This window comes from Mesoplodon densirostris, chromosome 3, assembly GCF_025265405.1.
Source record: "Mesoplodon densirostris isolate mMesDen1 chromosome 3, mMesDen1 primary haplotype, whole genome shotgun sequence".
Classification (NCBI taxonomy): Eukaryota; Metazoa; Chordata; class Mammalia; order Artiodactyla; family Ziphiidae; genus Mesoplodon; species Mesoplodon densirostris.
In genome coordinates this window covers 128,216,664-128,236,390 of record NC_082663.1, presented here as the reverse complement: position 1 = coordinate 128,236,390, position 19,727 = coordinate 128,216,664, and the positions used below count along the sequence as shown (strand labels likewise).

General features: G+C 39.6%; 1 protein-coding gene across 1 annotated transcript in view; it reads right to left on the bottom strand.

The window, feature by feature from the left end:
- The window catches only part of ABLIM3 (actin binding LIM protein family member 3), a 150,817-nt gene that overhangs the window by 88,931 nt on the left and 42,159 nt on the right, over positions 1–19,727 (bottom strand). The window contains exon 3 of the mRNA XM_060093610.1: positions 18,391–18,528. Within this exon, the coding sequence (XP_059949593.1) occupies positions 18,391–18,528 (138 nt within the window). The remainder of the gene's footprint in view (positions 1–18,390; positions 18,529–19,727) is intronic.

Below are 19,727 nucleotides of genomic sequence, written 5' to 3'. Positions count from 1 at the left end.
CAGCAGTTACGGGATTTGATTTTACTGTGATTGCGCCCCTCCTACCGTCTCATTGTGGCTGCTCCTTTGTCTTTGGATGTGGGGTATCTTTTTTGGTGAGTTCCAGTGTCCTCCTGTTGATGACTGTCCAGCAGCTAGTTGTGATTCTGGTGTTCTCACAAGAGGGAGTGAGAGCACATCCTTCTACTCCGCCATCTTGGTTCAGGGCTGAAAATCTCGTTACATTCTTATGCGTTTTATTTTTGATGCTATTGTAAATGGAACTGTTTTCTCAATTTTATTTTCAGATTGTTCATTGCAAGTGTATAGAAATACAATTGATTTTGGTATATTGATCTTGTACCTTGAAATCTGATGAACTTATCTGCTAGTTCTAATAGTCTTTTTTAGCACATTCCTTAAGATTTGTTATATACAAGATCATGTCATGTGCAAATAGAGATAGTCTTACTTCTTTTTCAATCTGGGTGACTTCTATTTCATTTTCTTGCCTAATTGACCTAGCATGAACCTGCAGTATAATGTTAAATAGAAGCAGTAAGAGCAGACATTCTTTTCTTATTTTTGATCTCACAGGGAATCAGTCTTTCAGCACTAAGTATGATTTAAGCTGTGGGTTTGCCTTTGTTCTTGAAAGATAGTTTTGCTGAATACATAATCCTAAATTTACAGTTACTTCTTTCAGCACATAAAGGTATTATTCCACTGTTTTCAGATTTCCTTGTTGTGACTAAAACTTCAGCTGTCAGCTTATTTACCACTCATATGCAGATGATCTGTCTCTTATCTCTGGCTACTTTTAAGATGGGTTTTTTTTGGTTGTTTTTGGCTATCTGCAGTTTCACCATGATGTGTGTAATTAGATTCCTTTTGTATTTTTCTACTGGGATTCATTAAGTTTCCTAGATTCAAGGATTTGTGTCTCTCAACAGTTTTACATAATTCACAGACGTTATCTCTTCAAATATTGTCTTCCTACTCATGTTCTCTATTATACATCTCTAGAACTCTGATTAGATATATGTCAAACCTTCTCACTATATTCTGCATGTATAAACTCCTTTTTTATTTTTATCACTTTCTTATATTTCTGAGCTATATGTATATACCTCTCTCTTTGCTAAATCTTACAGTTTATTAATTATCTCTTCAGCAAAGTCTGATGTGCTATTTAATTCATACGTTGAGTTTTTAATTTCAAATATTATACATTTTTATGTCTAAAATGTACATTGTTTCAAAATAACAAAGAACTTTGTTATTTCTCTATTGCCTTTCTTTATGGTCAGGTTCATATCAAACAACCTGTGCACTGAGCTACCTGCTTCATGGGGTGGTCAAATCCTGCATAGATGTGGTGTTCATTCACTTTCTCCCTTTCCATCTCATAGGGTAACAGAATGCAGAGAAAACCAAAAAAGCTGTACACACTATAAAAAGTAAAAAAAAAAAAAAAGATACAAATGAACTTATTTATAAAACAGAAACAGACTCACAGACTTCAAAAACAAATTTATGGTTATCAAAGGGGAAACATGGGGGCGGGGATAAATTAGGAGCTTGGGATTAACATACACACACTACTATATATAAAATAGACAACCAACAAGGGCCTACTGTATAGCACAGGGAACTCTACTCAACATTCTGCAATAACCTATATGGCAAAAGAATCTGAAAAAGAATGGATATATGTATATGTATAACTGAATCACTTTACTGTGCACCTGAAACTAACACAATATTGTAAATCAACTATACTCCAATATAAAATAAAATATTAAACTAAAAAATGTTTATGTTGTTTCTTTTTCACATCTGCTGTGTTATTTGTTAAAATGTGTGTTTTTTTGCTCATTTTCTTCTGGCTTGTCTTACTTGTTTAAACATATTGAATGTAGTTATTATATAATGTCAGAAAATTCCAGTCTATAGTCTTTGAGGTTCCCTGTCTACTTTCCATCATTTCTGCTGGCTCTCCCCCATTATGATTTGTACATTTTTGACTGTGAGTTAATCATTTTGCTAATAATTTTATCTGTAGTAATTCTTTGAGGTCAGGAATAAAGCTGAGTTCCTCTAAAGAGGATTATCCTTTGCTTCTGGCATTTGACAAGCGTGGGACCACTTTCTTTTAAATTGTTTCACTTTTTTTTTAATGCCAAATATATAGCATGAAAATAGAATGTGAATCCATATACAGGGTGGATTATGGGTAGACATTTTGATACAAGTTTTATTCTCTTCTATCCAGTGCCCAAGTTGGTACAGGCAAGTTTCAGTGCTGTTTCCTTCTCCAGTTTACTTCTCATCCATCTATACACTGAGAGGAAGTTTTTGTAGGGGGAAACCTCAACTTTACTCAGAGGTCTACTGTCAGAATCCTACTTTGATCAGGCTCTAGGCTTTGACTCCTGTTCTCCATGGTCCATATAGCTATCAAGGTAAAAGCTCAAGGTCTTCCAGGTTTAGCATCAACCATGAAGATTAAATCTGGCATTGGCAGTCACACCCGGATATCTGCTTTTATTTTTATTTTTTACCTCTACAGATTCCCTCCTTTCATGTCAGTACAGTAGTCCACTTTAAAAGGGTTGTAAAAGAAATTCATAGAGATTTTAGATTTTTCAAATGAGAAGGCTATTTAGGGTAACTAATCCCTATACTGGCTACTGCTGGAAACAAAAATACACTCTAAGCAAGTTGACATTGAAAATATTCAGAAAAATAATAGTCTCTTTTGTTTCCAAAATCTCCATTAAAAGAATTTCTATGATCTCCCTACGGTAGACTGTCAAAATGGCCAAATTCTTCCCTTCTCTGTATTCACACTATTGAAATCTGATTCTGCAGGTCCTCACACAAAAGGCAAAGTTTATTTCTCCATGATCTTGAATCTGGGTTGGCCATTTGACTTGTTTTGGCCAGTGGGCCATTAACGAGCAAAACACAAGCTGAGGCTTGAAAAGATCTTGTTTACCGAAGTCTGCCCTCTTGTTGAATTTGGAACTCTGAGACCACCATGGAAACGAGTTCAAGCCAGCCTGCTGGAGGATGAGAAGCCAAATGGAGGCACTCAGGTCAACTGCCTGCCAACCACTGCCAGCTGACCCACCATAACATCATGATGAGGCAAGGAGAGATAAGCAGAGTCAGGTCAGATTGGAAGGAGTGCCCAGACAACCCAGAGAATCATGAGCTAAATAAAAGCTTGTTTTAAACTATTAAATTTTGGTTTAAAGCAAACATAACAAATACAACCTCTTAAGAATATAACTGTAGAATCATGGCTCAAATCTCCTTATAACAATTTTATTCTCATTACTCTTTGCCCTGTTTCAATTTCTGGGGATGTAAAAATGGTCTCCTGCCAAGATACTCCTGCAGGTCAACTTGCACTAAAGGGGTATGCCAATCCTCAATATAAAATACAAACCACATGAAGTTTTGCCAAGATGGCAGAGTAGAAGGATATGAACTCACCTTCTCTCACAAAAACAACAAAATCATAACTAACTGCTGAACAACTATCAACAATAACAACAACAAAAACACTGGAACCTACCAAAAAATATATTGTACATCCAAAGACAAAGAAGGAGCCACTCTGAGACGGTAGGAGGGGTGCAACTGCAATAAAATCAAATTCCAGGGCTTCCCTGGTGGCGCAGTGGTTGAGAGTCCGCCTGCCGATGCAGGGGACGCAGATTCGTGCCCTGGTCCGGGAAGATCCCACATGCCACGGAGCGGCTGGGCCCGTAAGCCATGGCCGCTGAGCCTGCGCGTCTGGAGCCTGTGCTCTGCAACGGCAGGGGCCACAACGGTGAGAGGCCCGCGTACCGCAAAAAAAAAAAAAAAAAAAAAATCAAATTCCATACCTGCTGGGTGGGTGACCCACAAGCTGGAATATAATTATATCAAAGAGGTTCTCCCACAGGAGAGAAAGTTCTGAGCCCCACATCAGGCTCCCCAGCCTGGGGGTCTGGCATCGGGAGCAGGAGCCCTCAGAGCATCTGGCTTTGAAGACCAGTGGAGTTTGATCACAGGAATTCCACAGGACTGGGGGAAACAGAAAACTCCTCTCTTGGAGGGTGCACACAAGGGCTCATGCACACCAGAACCCAGGGGAAAAAGCAGTGACCTCATAGGATCCTGGGCCAAAACTACTTGCCAGTATTGGAGGGTCTCCTGTGGAGGCAGGGGGGTGGCTGTGGCTCACTGCAGGGACAGAGACACTGGCGGTGGTAGTTCTGGGGAGTACTCATTGGCGTGAGCCCTCCCAGAGGCCACCATTTTCTCACTAAGACCTGGCCCCACCCAACAGCCTGTAGGCTCCAGTGCTGGGACACCTCAGGCTAAACAACAAACAGGGCTGGAAAACAGCCCCACCCATCAGCAGACAGGCTGCCTAAAGTCTTCCTGAGCCCACAGCTTCCCACTAATCACACGCCTTAACACGGCCCTGCCAACCAGAAGAACAAGACACAGCTCCACCCACCAGTGGGCAGGCACCAGTCCCTCCCACCAGGAAGCCTGCACAAGTCTCTTGGACCAGTCTCATCCACCAGGGGGAAGACAGTAGAAGCAAGAAGAATTATAACCCTGCAGCCTGCGGAACAGAAACCGCAATCACAGAAAACTAGACAAAATGAGATGGCACAGAAATATGTCCCAGATGAAGGAACAAGATGAAATCACAGAAGAACAACTAAATGAAGTGGAGATAGGCAATATACCTGAAAAAGAATTCAGAGTAATGATGGTAAAGATGATCCAAGATCTTGGAAAAAGAATGGAGGCACAGACTGAGAAGATACAAAAAATGTTTAACAAAGAGCTAGAAGATCTAAAGAACAAACAGAGATGAACAATTCAATAACTGAAATGAAAAATACACTAGAAGGAATCAATAGCAGAATAAATGAGGCAGAAGAATGAATAAGTGAGCTGAAAGACAGCATGGTGGAAATCACTGTCATGGAACAGAACAAAGAAAAAACAATGAAAAGAAATGAGGACAGTCTAAGGGACCTCTGGGACAACATTAAACACACCAACATTTGCATTATAGAGGTCCCAGAAGGAGGAGGAGAGAGAGAGAGAGAAAGGACCTGAGAAAATATTTGAAGAGATAACAGCCAAAAACTTCCCTATCATGGGAAAGAAAACAGTCACCCAAGTCCAGGAAATGCAGAGACTCCCAGGCAGGATAATTCAAGGAGGAACACACCAAGACACATAGTAATCAAACTGACAAAAAATAAAGACAGAAAGAAAATATTAAAAGCCACAAGAGAAAAGCAACAAATAACATACAAGGGAATATCCATAAGGTTATCAGCTGATTTTTCAGCAGAAACTCTGCAGGTCAGAGGGAGTGGCATGACATACTTAAAATGATGAAAGGGAAAAACCTATAACCAAGAATACTCTACCCAGCAAGGCTCTTGTTCAGCTTCAACAGAGAAATCAAAAGCTTTACAGACAAGCAAAAGCTAAAAGAATTCAGCACCACCAAACCAGCTTTACAACAAATGGTAAAGGAACTTCTCTACGTGGAACAGAAAAGGCCACACATAGAAATAAGAAAATTATGAATGGAAAAGCTCACTGGTAAAGGCAAACATATAGTAAAGGTAGGAAATCATCTATGCAAATATGATATCAAAACCGGCAATTGTGAGGAGAGTACAAATGTAGGATATTGGAAATGCATTTGAAATTAAAAGACCACCAATTGAAAACAATCTTGTATGTATATACACTGCTATATCAAAACCTCATGGTAACTACAAACTGAAAATCTACAGTAGATACACACAGAAAAAGGAAAAGGAATCCAAACACAGCACTAAAATTAGTCATCAAATCATAAGAGAAGAGAACAAAAGAGGAAGGGGAGAAAAAAGACCTGCAAAAACAAATCCAAAACGATTAACAAAATGCCAATAAGAACATAGATATTGATAATTACCATAAATGTAGATGGATTAAATGTTCCAACCAAAAGACATAGACTGGCTGAATGGATACAAAAACAACATCCGTTTATGTGCTGTCTACAGGAGACCCACTTCAGATCTAGGGACACATACAGACTGAAAGTGAGAGGATGGAAAAAGGCATGCCATGCAAATAGAAATCAAAAGAAAGCTGAAGTAGCAATACTCATATCAGACAAAATAGACTGTTACATTAGACAAAGAAGGACACTACATAATGATCAAGGGATCAATCCAAGAAGATGATACAACAACTGTAAATATATATGTATCCAATATAGGAGCACCTCAATATATAAGGCAAATGCTAGCAGCCGTAAAAGGAGAAATCAACAGTAACACAATAATAGTGGGAGAATTTAACAACCCAGTTACATCAATGGACAGATCATCCAGACAGAAATCAATAAGGAAACATAGGCCTTAAATGACAAATTAGAACAGATGGACTTACTTGATATTTATAGAACATTCCATCCAAAAGCAGCAGAATACATTTTCTTCTCAAGTGCACATGGAACATTCTCCAGGATAGATCACATCCTGGGCCACAAATCAAGCCTCAGTAAATTTAAGAAAATTGAAATCATATCAAGCATCTCTTCTGACTACAACACTATGAGACTAGAAATCAATTACAGGAAAAAATCCTGTAAAAAACACAAACACATGGAGGCTAAACAATATGTTACTAAATACTCAATGGATCACTGAAGAAATCAAAGAGGAAATCACAAAATACCTAGGAACAAATGAAAACAAAAACACGATGGTCCAAAGCCTACAGAACACAGCAAAAGCAGTTCTAAGAGGGAAGTTTATAGCAATACAATCTTACCTAAGGAAACAAGAAAAATCTCAAAGAAACAACCTAACCTCACACCTAAAGCAACTACAGAAAAAAGAACAAACAAAACCCAAAGTTAGCAGAAGGAAAGAAGTCATAAAGATCAGAGCAGAAATAAATGAAATAGAGATGAAGAAAACAAAATCAAAGATCAATGAAGCTAAAACTTGTTTCTTTGAAAAGATAAACTAAATTGATAAATCTTTAGCCAGACTCATCAAGAAAAAAGGGAGAGGGCTCAAATTCACAGTTACAAATGAAAAAGGAGACATTACAACTGATATCACAAAGGATTGTAAGAGACTACTAGAAACAACCATATTCCAATAAAATGGACAACCTAGAAGAAGTGGACAAATTCTTAGAAAGGTACAACCTTCCAAGACTGAACCAGGAAGAAACAGAAAATATGAACAGACCAATCACAAGTATTGAAACTGAAACAGTGATTAAAAAACTTCCAACAAACAAAAGCCCAGGACCAGATGACTTCACAGGTGCATTCCATCAAACATTTAGAGAAGAGTTAACAACAATCCTCCCGAAACTCTTCCAAAAATTTGCAGAGGAAGGAACATTCCCAAGCTTATTCTATGAGGCCACCCTGATAGCAAAACCAGAGAAAGATATTACAAAAAAAGAAAATTACAGGCCAATATCACGGATGAACATAGATGCAAAAATCCTCAACAAAATACTAGCAAACTGAATCAACAATACACTAAAAGGATCATACACCATTAAAAAGGATCATACACCTAGATCAACTGGAATTTATTTCAGGGAAGCAAGGATTCTTCAATATTCGCAAATCAATCAGTGTGATAAACCACATCAAGAAACTGAAGGATAAAAACCGTATGATCATCTCAATAGATGCAGAAAAAGCTTATGACAAAATTCAACACCAATTTATGATAAAACTCTCCAGAAAGTGGGCATAGAGGGAACTTACATCAACATAATAAAGGCCATATATGACAAAACCACAGCTAACATCATTCTCAATGGTGAAAAGCTGAAAGCATTCCCTGTAAAATCAGGAACAAGGCAAGGATGTCCACTCTCACCACTTTTATTCAAAATAGTTTTGGAAGTCCTAGCCATGGCAATCAGAAAAGAAAAAGAAATAAAAGGAATCCAAACTGGAAAAGAAGAAGTAAAACTGTCACTGTTTGCAGATGACACAATACTATACCTAGAAAACCCTAAATATGATACCAGAAAACTACTAAAGCTCATCAATGAATTTGGTAAAGTTGTGGGATACAAAATTAATACACAGAAATCTCTTGCATTTCTGTACACTAACAATGAAAGATCAGAAAGAGAAATTAAGGAAGCACTCCCATTTACCATAGCATCAAAGAGAATAAAATACCCAGGAATAGACCTACCTTAGGAGGCAAAAGATCTGTACTCTGAAAACTGTAAGATGCTGATGGAAGAAATTGAAGATGACACAAACAGACAGAAAGATATACCATGTTCTTCAATTGAAAGAATCAATACTGTCAAAATGATTATACTACCCAAGGCAATCTACAGATTCAATGCAATCCCTATCAAATTACCAATGGAATTTTTCACAGAACTAGAACAAAAACTGAAAAAATTTGTGTGGAAACACAAAAGATCCAGAATAGCCTAAGCAATCCTGAGAAAGAAAAACGGAACTTGAGGAATCAGGCTCCCTGATTTCAGACTATACTGCAAAGCTAAAGTCATCAAAGTGGTATGGTACTGGCACAAAAACAAAAACAATGGAACAGGACAGAAAGCCCAGAAATAAACCCATGCACTTATGGTCAATTAATCTATGGCAAAGGAAGCAAGATATACAATGGGGAAAAGACAGTCTCTTCAATAAGTGGTGCTGGAAAAACCGGGCAGCTACATGTATAAGAATGAAATTAGGAACTTCCTTCATGGTCCAGTGGGTAAGACTCTGCACTCCCAATGCAGAGGGCCCAGGTTCAATCCCTGGTCAGGGAACTAGATCCCACATGCCACAACTAAGTGTTCGCATGCCACAACTAAAGATTCTACATGGTGCAACTGAAGGATCCTGCATGCCATAACTAAAAGATCCTGCATGCTGCAACTAAGGATCCCGCATGCTGCAATGAAGGTCCCCCATGCTGCAACTAAGACCCAACACAGCCAAATAAATAAATAAATACAAAGAAAAGCTTTAAAAAAAGAATTAAATTAGAACATTCTTTAATACCATACACAAATTAAACTTAAAATGGATTAAAGACCTAAATGTGGGACCAGATACTATAAAACTCTTAGAGGAAAACATAGGCAGAAATCTTTGACACATCACAGCAATATCTTTTTTGATCCATCTCCTAGAGTAATGAAATAGAAACAAATATAAACAAATGGGACCTAATTAAACTCAAAAGCTTTTGCACAGCAAAGGAAACAATAAACAAAATGAAAAGATAACCCACAGAATGGGACAAAATATTTGCAAACGATGTGACCAACAAGGGATTAATCTCCAAAATATACAAATGTTTCATGCAGGTCAATATCAAAAAAACCCCAAACAATCCAATCAAAAAATGGGCAGAAGGCTTCCCTGGTGGTGCAGTGGTTGAGAGTCCACCTGCCGATGCAGAGGACACGGGTTCGTGCCCCGGTCCGGGAAGATCCCACATGCCGTGGAGCGGCTGGGCGTGTGAGCCATGGCCGCTGAGCCTGCGTGTCCGGAGCCTGTGCTCCGCAACGGGAGAGGCCACAGCAGTGAGAGGCCCGCGTACCGCAAAAAAAAAAAAAAAAAAAAAAAGGGCAGAAGACCTAAATAGACATTTCTCCAAAGAAGACATACAGATGGTCAACATGAAAAGATGCTCAACATTGCTAATTATTAGAGAAATGCAAATCAAAACTGTAATGAGGTGTCACCTCACACCAGTCAGAATGGCCATCAAAAAGTCTACAAACAATAAATGCTGGAGAGGGTGTGGAGAAAAGGAAACCCTTGTACAATGTTGGTGGGAATGTAAATTGGTACAACCACTATGGAGAACAGTATGGAGGTTCCTTAAAAAACTAATAGAGCTACCAAATTATCCAGCAATCCCACTTCTGGGCATATATTTGGAGAAACGCATGGTTCAAAAGGATACATGCACCCCATTGTTCACTGCAGTGCTGTTTACAACAGGCAAGACGAAGCAACCTAAATGTCCATCAATAGACAAATGGATAAAGAAGATGTGGTACATATATACAATCGAATATTACTCTGCCATTAAAAAAGCATGAAATAATGTAATTTGCAGCAACACAGATGGACAGAGAAAGACAAATATCACATGATATAGCTTACATGCGAAATCTTAAAAAATGATACAAATAAATTATTTACAAAACAGAAACAGACCCACAGCCTTAGAAAACAAACTTATGGTTACCAAAGGGGAAAGGCTGGGAGGGAGTGATAAATTGGGAGTTTGTGACTGGCATATATACACACCACTGTATTTAAAACAGATAACCAACAAGGACCCACTGTAAAGCATAGGGAACTTCAGTCAGTATTCTGTAATGGGGGCAGAGTCAAGATGATGGTGTGGGAAGATGGGGAGTTCGCATCTCCCCACAACTAGGGTGACTGCCGGATGCTGGTGGGGGACCTCGGTACGCAAGGAGATGGGAGGAATTCCCAAGCGAACTGGTAGGACATGGGGGGACTGAAAGGAGAGGAGAAGTGGAGGCCAGACAGGACCAGTGCCCCTGAGGGGTGGCTGAGATATGGGAGGGGTTCCCACGCCTGGAGGGACCCACAGGGGCTCGGATAAGGGGGGAACATGCCCAGCGTTTCCCCTGCCCAATGGGCAGGGGAAGTCTGCCCAGCTCTTGGGCCTGGTCCATTGCCCTCAGAGGCCCCCTCTGGGCCGCGTTGGTCCTGGGAGCGTAGGACAGAGGCCAGGGGAGAACAGGAGAGGCAGGCAGGAGGGGCCTTCCAGGACCGGAGGGGTGGGAGAGGAGCAGAGGGCATTTGCCCCATCCACTCAGGCCCAGGAAGCCTGCTGGGCTCCTAGGTGGGGTCCCCCGCCCTCTGAGACCAGAGGCACAAGGCACGCCTGGGCCCCTTCTGTTCCGTTGAGCCTAAGCCCCACACCCCAACAGCCCCCAAGGCCTTTTCCAGTCCTGTGGGTCCTAAGCATAGGCCCCACCCACTGCCCAAACCCCACCCCTGCTTAGGTCCCACCCTCCACAGCCAAGGCCTTTTCCCCACTTTTTTTTCTTTTTCTTTTCCTTCCTCCTCTTTTTCACTACTGTCATACTGCTGTACCTTCTGGTTATTGATTCATCTATATTTTTATTTTTATATTCTTTCTAACATACCTGTTAGTTTCCTAGTTTAATTTTATTTTTTACTTTGTTATTGTCCTTTTTTTTTTGCCACCCCACATGGCTTGCTGGATCTTGGTTCACTTGCAAGGGGTCGGGCCGAAGCTCCTGCAGTGGGACCTCCAAGTCCAAACCACTGGACTAACAGACAACCTCAGACCCCAGGGAATATTCATCAGAGTGAGGTCTCATGGAGGTCCTCATCTCAGCACCAAGACCCACCTCTACCAAACAGCCTACAAACTCCAGTGTTGGAAGCCTCAGGCCAAATAACCAGTAAGACAGGAATACAATCCCACTCAAAAAAAAAAAAAAAATGAGACAGCAAAAAAATATGTCACAGATGAAGGAGCAAGGTAAAAACTTATAAGACCAAATAAATGAAGAGGAAATAGGCAATGTACCTGAAAAAGAACTCACAGTAATGATAGTAAATATGATCCAGAATCTCAGAAATGGAATGGAGGCACAGAATGAGAAAATACAAGAAATGTTTATCAAAGATCTAGAAGAACTAAAGAACAAACAAACAGAGATGAACAACACAATAACTGAAACGAAAAATACACTAGAAGGAATCAATAAAATAACTGAGGCAGAAGAAAGAATAAACGAGCTGGAAGACAAAATGGTGGAAATAACTGCCAAGGAGCAGAATAAAGAAAAAAAGAATGAAAAGAATTGAAGACAATCTCAGAGACCTCTGGGACAATACTAAATGCACCAACATTCCAATTACAGGGGTCCCAGAAAAAGAAGAGAAAAAGAACGGGTATGAGAAAATATTTGAAGAGATTATAGTGGAAAACTTCCCTAACATGAGAAAGGAAATAGTCACACAAGTCCAGGAAGCACAGAGAGTCCCATACGGATAAACCCTAGGAGAAACAAACCAAGTCACATATTGATCAAACTAACAAAAATTAAATTCAAAGAAAAAATATTAAAAGCAGCAAGGGAAAAACAAAAAATAACATACAAAGGAATCCCCATAAGGTTATCAGCTGATTTTTCAGTAGAAACTCTGAAGGCCAGAAGGGAATGGCAGGATATACTTAAAGTGATGAAAGAGAAAAAGCTACAACCAAGATTACTCTACCCAGCAAGGATCTCATTCAGATTTGACGGAGAAATCAAAAGCTTTTCAGGCAAGCAAAAGCTAAGAGAATTCAGTACCACCAAACCAGCTTTACAACAAATGTTAAAGAAACTTCTTTAGGCAGGAAACACAAGAGAAGAAAAAGACCCACAAAAACAAACCCAAAACAATTAAGAAAATACATATCGATAATAATCTTGAATGAAAATGGATTAAATCCCCAACCAAAATACACAGACTGGCTGAATGGATACAAAAACAAGACCCATATATATGCTGTCTACAAGAGACCCACTTCAGACCTAGGGACACCTAAAGACTGAAACTGAAGGGATGGAAAAAGATACTCCATACAAATGGAAATCAAAAGAAAGCTGGAGTAGCAATACTCATATAAGATAAAACAGACTTTAAAATAAAGACTGTTACAAGAGATAAGGAGGGACACTACATAATGATCAAGGGATCAATCCAAGAAGAAGATGTAACAACTATAAATGTTTATGCACCCAACATAGGAGCACCTCAATACATAAGGCAAATGCAAACAACCATGAAAGAAGAAATCGACAGTAACACAATAATAGTAGGGGATTTAACATCCCACTTACACCAATGGACAGATCATCCAAACAGAAAATAAATAAGGAAACACAAGCTTTAATTGACACAATGGACCAGATAGATTTAATTGATATTTACAGAACATTCCACCCGAAAGTGGCAGAATACATTTTCTTCCTAGGTGCACACAGAACATTCTCCAGGATAGATGACATCTTGGGTTACAAATCAAGCCTCGGAAAATTTAAGAAAATTGAAATGGTATCAAGCATATTTTCTGACCACAATGCTAAGATACTGGAAATTAATTACAGGAAAAAGACTGTAAAAAACACAAATACATGGTGGCTAAACAGTGCACTACTAAATAACCAAGAGATCACTGAAGAAATCAAAGAAGAAATCAAAAAATACCTAGAAACAAATGACGACGAAAACATGATGACCCAAAACCTATGGGACGCAGCAAAAGGAGTTCCAAGAGGGAAGTTTGTAGCAATTCAATCTCACCTCAAGAAACAAGGAAAATCTCAAATAAACAATCTACACCTACATCTAAAGCAACTAGAGAAAGAAGAACGAAGAAAACCCAGTCAGTAGAAGGAAAGAAATCATAAACATCAGAGCAGAAATAAATGAAATAGAAACGAAGGAAACAACAGCAAAGATCAGTAAAACTAAAAGCTGGTTCTTTGAGAAGACAAACAAAATTGATAAACCGTTAGTCAGCTTCATCAAGAAAAAAAGGGAGAGGATGCAAATCAATAAAATTAGAAATGAAAAAGGTGAAAGCACAACTGACATTGCAGAAATACAAAGGATTATAAGAGACTACTACAAACAACTATATGCCAATAAAATGGACAACCATGAAGAAATGGAAAAATTCTTGGAAAGGTAAGATTTTCCAAGACTGAACCTGGAAGAATTAGAAAATATAAACAGACCTATCCCAAGTAATGAAATTGCAACTGTAATTAAAAATCTTCCAACAAACAGAAGTCCAGGACCAGATGGCTTCACAGGCGAATTCTGTCAAACATTTACGGAAGATCTGATACCAATTCTTCTCAAATTCTTCCAAAAAACTGCAGAGGGAGAAACACTACCAAATTCATTCTACAAAGCCACCATCACCCTGAAACCAAAACCAGACAAAGATATCACAAAAAAAGAAAATTATGGACCAATATCACTGATGAACATCGATGCAAAAATCCTCAAAAAATACTAGCAAACAGAATCCAACAACACATTAAAAGGATCAGACACTATGATCAAGTGGGATTTATCCCAGAGATGGAAGGATTCTTCAACATATGCAAATCAATCAATGTGATACACCATATTAACAAATTAAGGAATAAAAACCACATGATCATCTCAATAGATGCAGAAAAAGCTTTTGACAAAATTCAACACCCATTTATGATAAAAACTCTCTAGAAAACAGGCACAGAGCGAACCTACTGCAACATAATAAAGACCATATATGACAAATCCACAGCAAACATCATACTCAGTGATGAAAAACTGAAAGCATTTCCACTAAGATCAGGAACAAAGCAAGGATGTCCACTCTCACCACTCTTATTCAACATAGTTTTGGAAGCCCTAGCCACAGCAATCAGAGAAGAAAAAGAAATAAAAGGAATACAAATTGGAAAGGAAGAAGTAAAACTGTCACTGTTTGCAGATACTATACATAGAAAATCCTAAAGATGCCACCAGAAAACTACTAGAACTAATCAGTGAACTTGGTAAGGTTGCAGGACACAAAATTAATGCGCAGAAATCTCTGGCATTCCTATACACTCACAATGAAAAATCAGAAAGAGAAATTAAGGAAACAATCCCACTAACCATCACAACAAAAGGAATAAAATAACTAGGAATAAACCTACCTAAGGAGGCAAAAGATTTGTACTCAGAAAACTATAAAACACTGACGAAAGAAATCAAAGATGACATAAACAGATGCAGAAATATACCATGTTCTTGGATTGGAAGAATCAACACTGAAAATGACTATATTGCCCAAAGCAATCTACAGATTCAGTGCAGTCCCTATCAAACTACCAGTGGCATTCTTCACAGAATTAGAACAAAAAAATGTTACAATTCATATGGAAACACAAAAGACCCCGAATAGCTGAAGAAATCTTGAGAAAGAAAAACGGAGCTGGAGGAATCAGGCTCCCCAACTTCAAACTATACCACAAAGCTATAGTAATCAAGAGAGTATGGTACTGCCACAAAAATAGAAACATAGATCAATGGAACAGGATAGAAAGCCCAGAGATAAACCCACGCACATATAGTCACCCAGTTTACAAAAAAGGAGGCAAGAACATACAATGGAGAAAAGACAGCCTCTTCAGTAAGTGGTGCTGGGAAAACTGGACAGCTACATGTAGAAGAATGAAATTAGAACACTATCTAACACCATAAACAAAAATAAACTCCAAATGGATTAAAGACTTAAATGTAAGACCAGATACTATAAAACTCTTAGAGGAAAACATAAGAAAAACACTCTTTGACATAAACCACAGCAAGATCTTTTTTGACCCACCTCCTAGAATAATGAAAATAAAAAACAAAAATAAACAAATTGGACCTAATTAAACTTAAAAGCTTTTGCACAGCAAAGGAAACCATAAACAAGATGAAAAGACAACCCTCAGAATGGGAGAATATATTTGCACATGAAACAACTGACAAATGACTAATCTCCAAAATATACAAACAGCTCATGGAACTCAATAGCAAGAAGACAAACAACGCAATCCAAAAATGGGCAGAAGACCTAAATAGACATTTCTCCAAAGAAGACATACAGATGGCCAAGAGGCACAGGAAAAGATGCTCAACATCACTAATTATTAGAGAAATGCAAATCAAAGCTACAGTGAGGTATCACCTGACACCAGTCAGAATGGCCATTATCAAAAAATCTAGAAACAATAAATGCTGGAAAGGGTGTGGAGAAAAGGGAACCCTCTTGCACTGTTGGTGGGAATATAAATTGATACAGCCACTATGGAGAACAGTATGGAGGTTCCTTAAAAAACTAAAAATAGAACTACCACATGACTCAGCAATCCCACTATTGGGCATACACCCTGAGAAAACCATAATTCAAAAAGAGACATGTACCACAATGTTCATTGCAGCTCTATTTACAATAGCCAAGACATGGAAGCAACCTAAATGTCCATCGACAGATGAATGGATAAAGAAGATGTGGCACATATATACAATGGAATATTATTCAGCCATAAAAAGAAACGAAATTGAGTTATTTGTAGTGAGGTGGATGGACCTAGAATCTGTCATATAGAGTGAAGTAAGTCAGAAAGAGAAAAACAAATACCGTATGCTAACACATATATATGGAATCTAAAAAAAAAATGGTTCTGAAGAACCTAGGGGCAGGACAGGAATAAAGATGCAGATGTAGAGAATGGACTTGAGGACACGGGGAGGGGGAAGGGTAAGCTGGGACGAAGTGAGAGAGTGGCATGGACATATATACACTACCAAATGTAAAATAGATAGCTAGTGGGAAGCAGCTGCATAGCACAGGGAGATCAGCTCCATGCTTTGCGACGACCTAGAGGGGTGGGATAGGGAGGGTGGGAGGGAGGCTCAAGAGGGCGGAGATATGGAGATATATGTATGCATATGGCTGATTCACTTTGTTGTACAACAGAAACTAACACAGTACTATGAAGCAATTATACTCCAATAAAGATGTATTAAAAATATATTCTGTAATAACTTAAATGGGAAAAGAATTTGGAAAAGAATAGATATACGTATATGTAGAACTGAATCACTTTGCTATCCACCTTTGCTGTAACACAACATTGTAAATCAACTATACTCCAATATAAAGTAAAAATTAAAAAAATAAAATGAAATAAAAACCACAGTTAAAATATACCCCATATAAGCTTCTATAAATAAATTAGGGAATATGAATATGAGATTTATTTGCTCAGTGAAGAGTTCAGTTAGATCCTGGGGAAGGAAATTTGCAACTTTAATGATGGCAGAGGAAGTCAATCTCAGATACATGAGGCTGAGGTTTAGTAGCAGATACTAAAATGAACAGATCTGGGGGTTTCAGTTGACCTTAAGTTCAATATACATCAGTGTTGTGAAGTGGCTTCTTGGGAAGTTCATTCAATATCAGTCACATCAAAGAAATGTAGTCCTTGCTGTATTTGGCAGACCTTGAGAAGTATGGTCTGTTTCGGGCAGTAGGCTTTAGTATTTGTTTTTTGTTTTTTTGTTTTTGCAGTACGCGGGCCTCTCACTGTTGTGGCCTCTCCCGTTCTGGAGCACGGGCTCTGGACCCGCAGGCTCAGCCACCATGGCCCGCGGGCCCAGCTGCTCCGCGGCATGTGGGATCTTCCCGGACCGGGGCACGAACCCGTGTCCCCTGCATCGGCAGGCGGACTCTCAACCACTGCGCCACCAGGGAAGCCCGGGCAGTAGGCTTTAGGAATGATAGTGACAAACCAGAACGGATCAAGGAAGAAGACTTCAGGATGATTATACAAGTTGGAATCATTTCAGATGAGGCCCAGTTTAAGGACCTGCAATATAACTGTGTATGTGGGGCAGACCTGGCTACAAGTATGTGAAGGGCAGCCACCGGAAAAAGCAACCACAAAGAGCTCATCAAACCCCATGAGGACAAATCTAAAACCAACAAGTGGAAGTTAAAGGTTTGAGGTCAAACATTTTCTAAACTCACAGAGCAATCCAACATCAGAATGGATTCTCTGTGGAACAGGAAGCCTGGAAGAAAAGATTCAAGAAGTGGAGGCTGGAGTGGCATTAGACAGAGACACTGGGGAGAGAGTGCTGTCCTGTTTGGGCCAGAGGGCTCTCCAGGCTCCTTCAGCCGAGTCCCTCTTTTCCTGCTGCTAGCGAGCCTTCTTCCTTTGGGAATGCTTATCTGGGTTGAGCTAAGGTTTTATAAATTAGCCATGGGTAAGCTGTCACAATTACAGGTAACGCAGCGTCCATCTGCTCCCAAATTACAAACCTTACTGAAGTCAAGACTTCTCCCTTGTTAAACCTAACCTCTGAGGACTGTCACACTCATGTCAGAGCCATGCCAAATTTTAGCCGTGACAGCTTGCTCTTTCATTGGCTTTCAAATTGATTTATAGGCACAAGCCAGTAGTCTTCTCAGATGTGTAAGATAAACTTGCAGGATTGTCTTTTTCCTTCTGGGTCAGTGCTTCTACTCTGGGGTCACCAGGCTCCCTTTCTCCCCCCGTATCCCACCGCTTCCCTCACTCTACTCTCCCTCTTCACGCCATGCTGCTGAAGGGAGACTTCTCATTACTGGCTCAAGGAAGGTCATTTTAGGCCTTTGCAGGTATCTCAATTGCCTGTGTCTGTTCCGCCTGCCCCATGGCATGTCCTGGGGTGAGAGCATGGCGAGGAATCTGAGAAGGGTGTTGGGAGATTGGGGCTCCTACCTTGACAGGTGAAGCATCTGATGTGGAAATGGTTATTGTGGACGCGAACCACCTCCCCTTTGCAGGTGTCTCCACATCGATAGCACTGGATGACACTGGAGCTGCCCCGGGGATTGTAAGGATTCTGCTGATAAGGAACTGTAAAGAGAAACAAAGAGATCACCATCCAGAAGGTCCTTATTCTTTAAAAAGTCTGCCATAAGAAATGATTATAATCTTAACTGGCAGAAAAAGCAGAAAGGGTGAAAATGATTAGCAAAATACCTTCAATACATCATCAGGCTGAGTATGCCAAGCTAAGACATCTTTAGAAGGTGAGTGGCATTAAGACATGAGTCCATAAATCTCCTTAAGTAGGCAGAGACTTACGAGTGAGCATAACCTTTTCTTGCAATAATGGAGGCCAAATTCACAAATGAAGAAAAATAAAAGAGGAAGTTGAGTATTTCAAGGTAAATGATCCAGAAATACTATTTCTTGGGAGATCTCTGGATCAATACCAGGCCCCAAACAAAGGGAATTTAGGTCTTGCCATTGACTCCTGGGTCTCAAGGAAATGGGTGGCTGACTCTGCCTCCAAATGGCCTTTTTGTTGAGCAAGATACAGCCCCTCTCGGCACCTCAGTTTATACATTTATAAAATGAGGATGGACAGTGGTAGCTGACTTTCTATAAAGGCATGAAGGGAGGCACTCTAGTTGGAAGGAAGTTGATGAGGCGACTCACCTTACAACTGCCTTTGAACAGCACTTTCCATAACATTGAGAAAATGTCACATGTGTATAGTTAAGAAGAAAGAGCTGGTGGAGACTATGAAGGGGCTGAAGTCACTGGGATTGCAGTGCTGTGGTCAGCATTTGATGATGCTGTAGACCTATACTTGCCTTTTGAGGCTACTGATCTCTTGCTTAGATTTTCTCATGGCTACTTTTCTAGATTTCCTTTCCCTGAAATATACTTTGCTTGACCATTCTATAATCTGGTCATCTAGCATTTAATAATAGTAGGCACCTGCCTAGAACACAAAATTTCAGGGTTGGAAGGGATATTAATAGCTGTCTGGTCCAATCGCATTATAAATAAACTGTTGAGATAACTTTGCCAGTGAGGAACCCAATCTTCTCTCTTGGAGGAAGTCCCTAGGGCCCCAGGGAGAGAACCACTCAATTCCTCAATTTTTATTCAAGGCTGTAGCAATAGTCCACAAACTTCTGCTCATACCCTATTAGGATACGGCTCACTTTTGTCCTAACTATAAGGATGACCACTTGATTGGAGGGGAATTGGTGTCTAGCATTTAGACATGTAGACTTACTGGCTAAACTCTGAATAAGCAT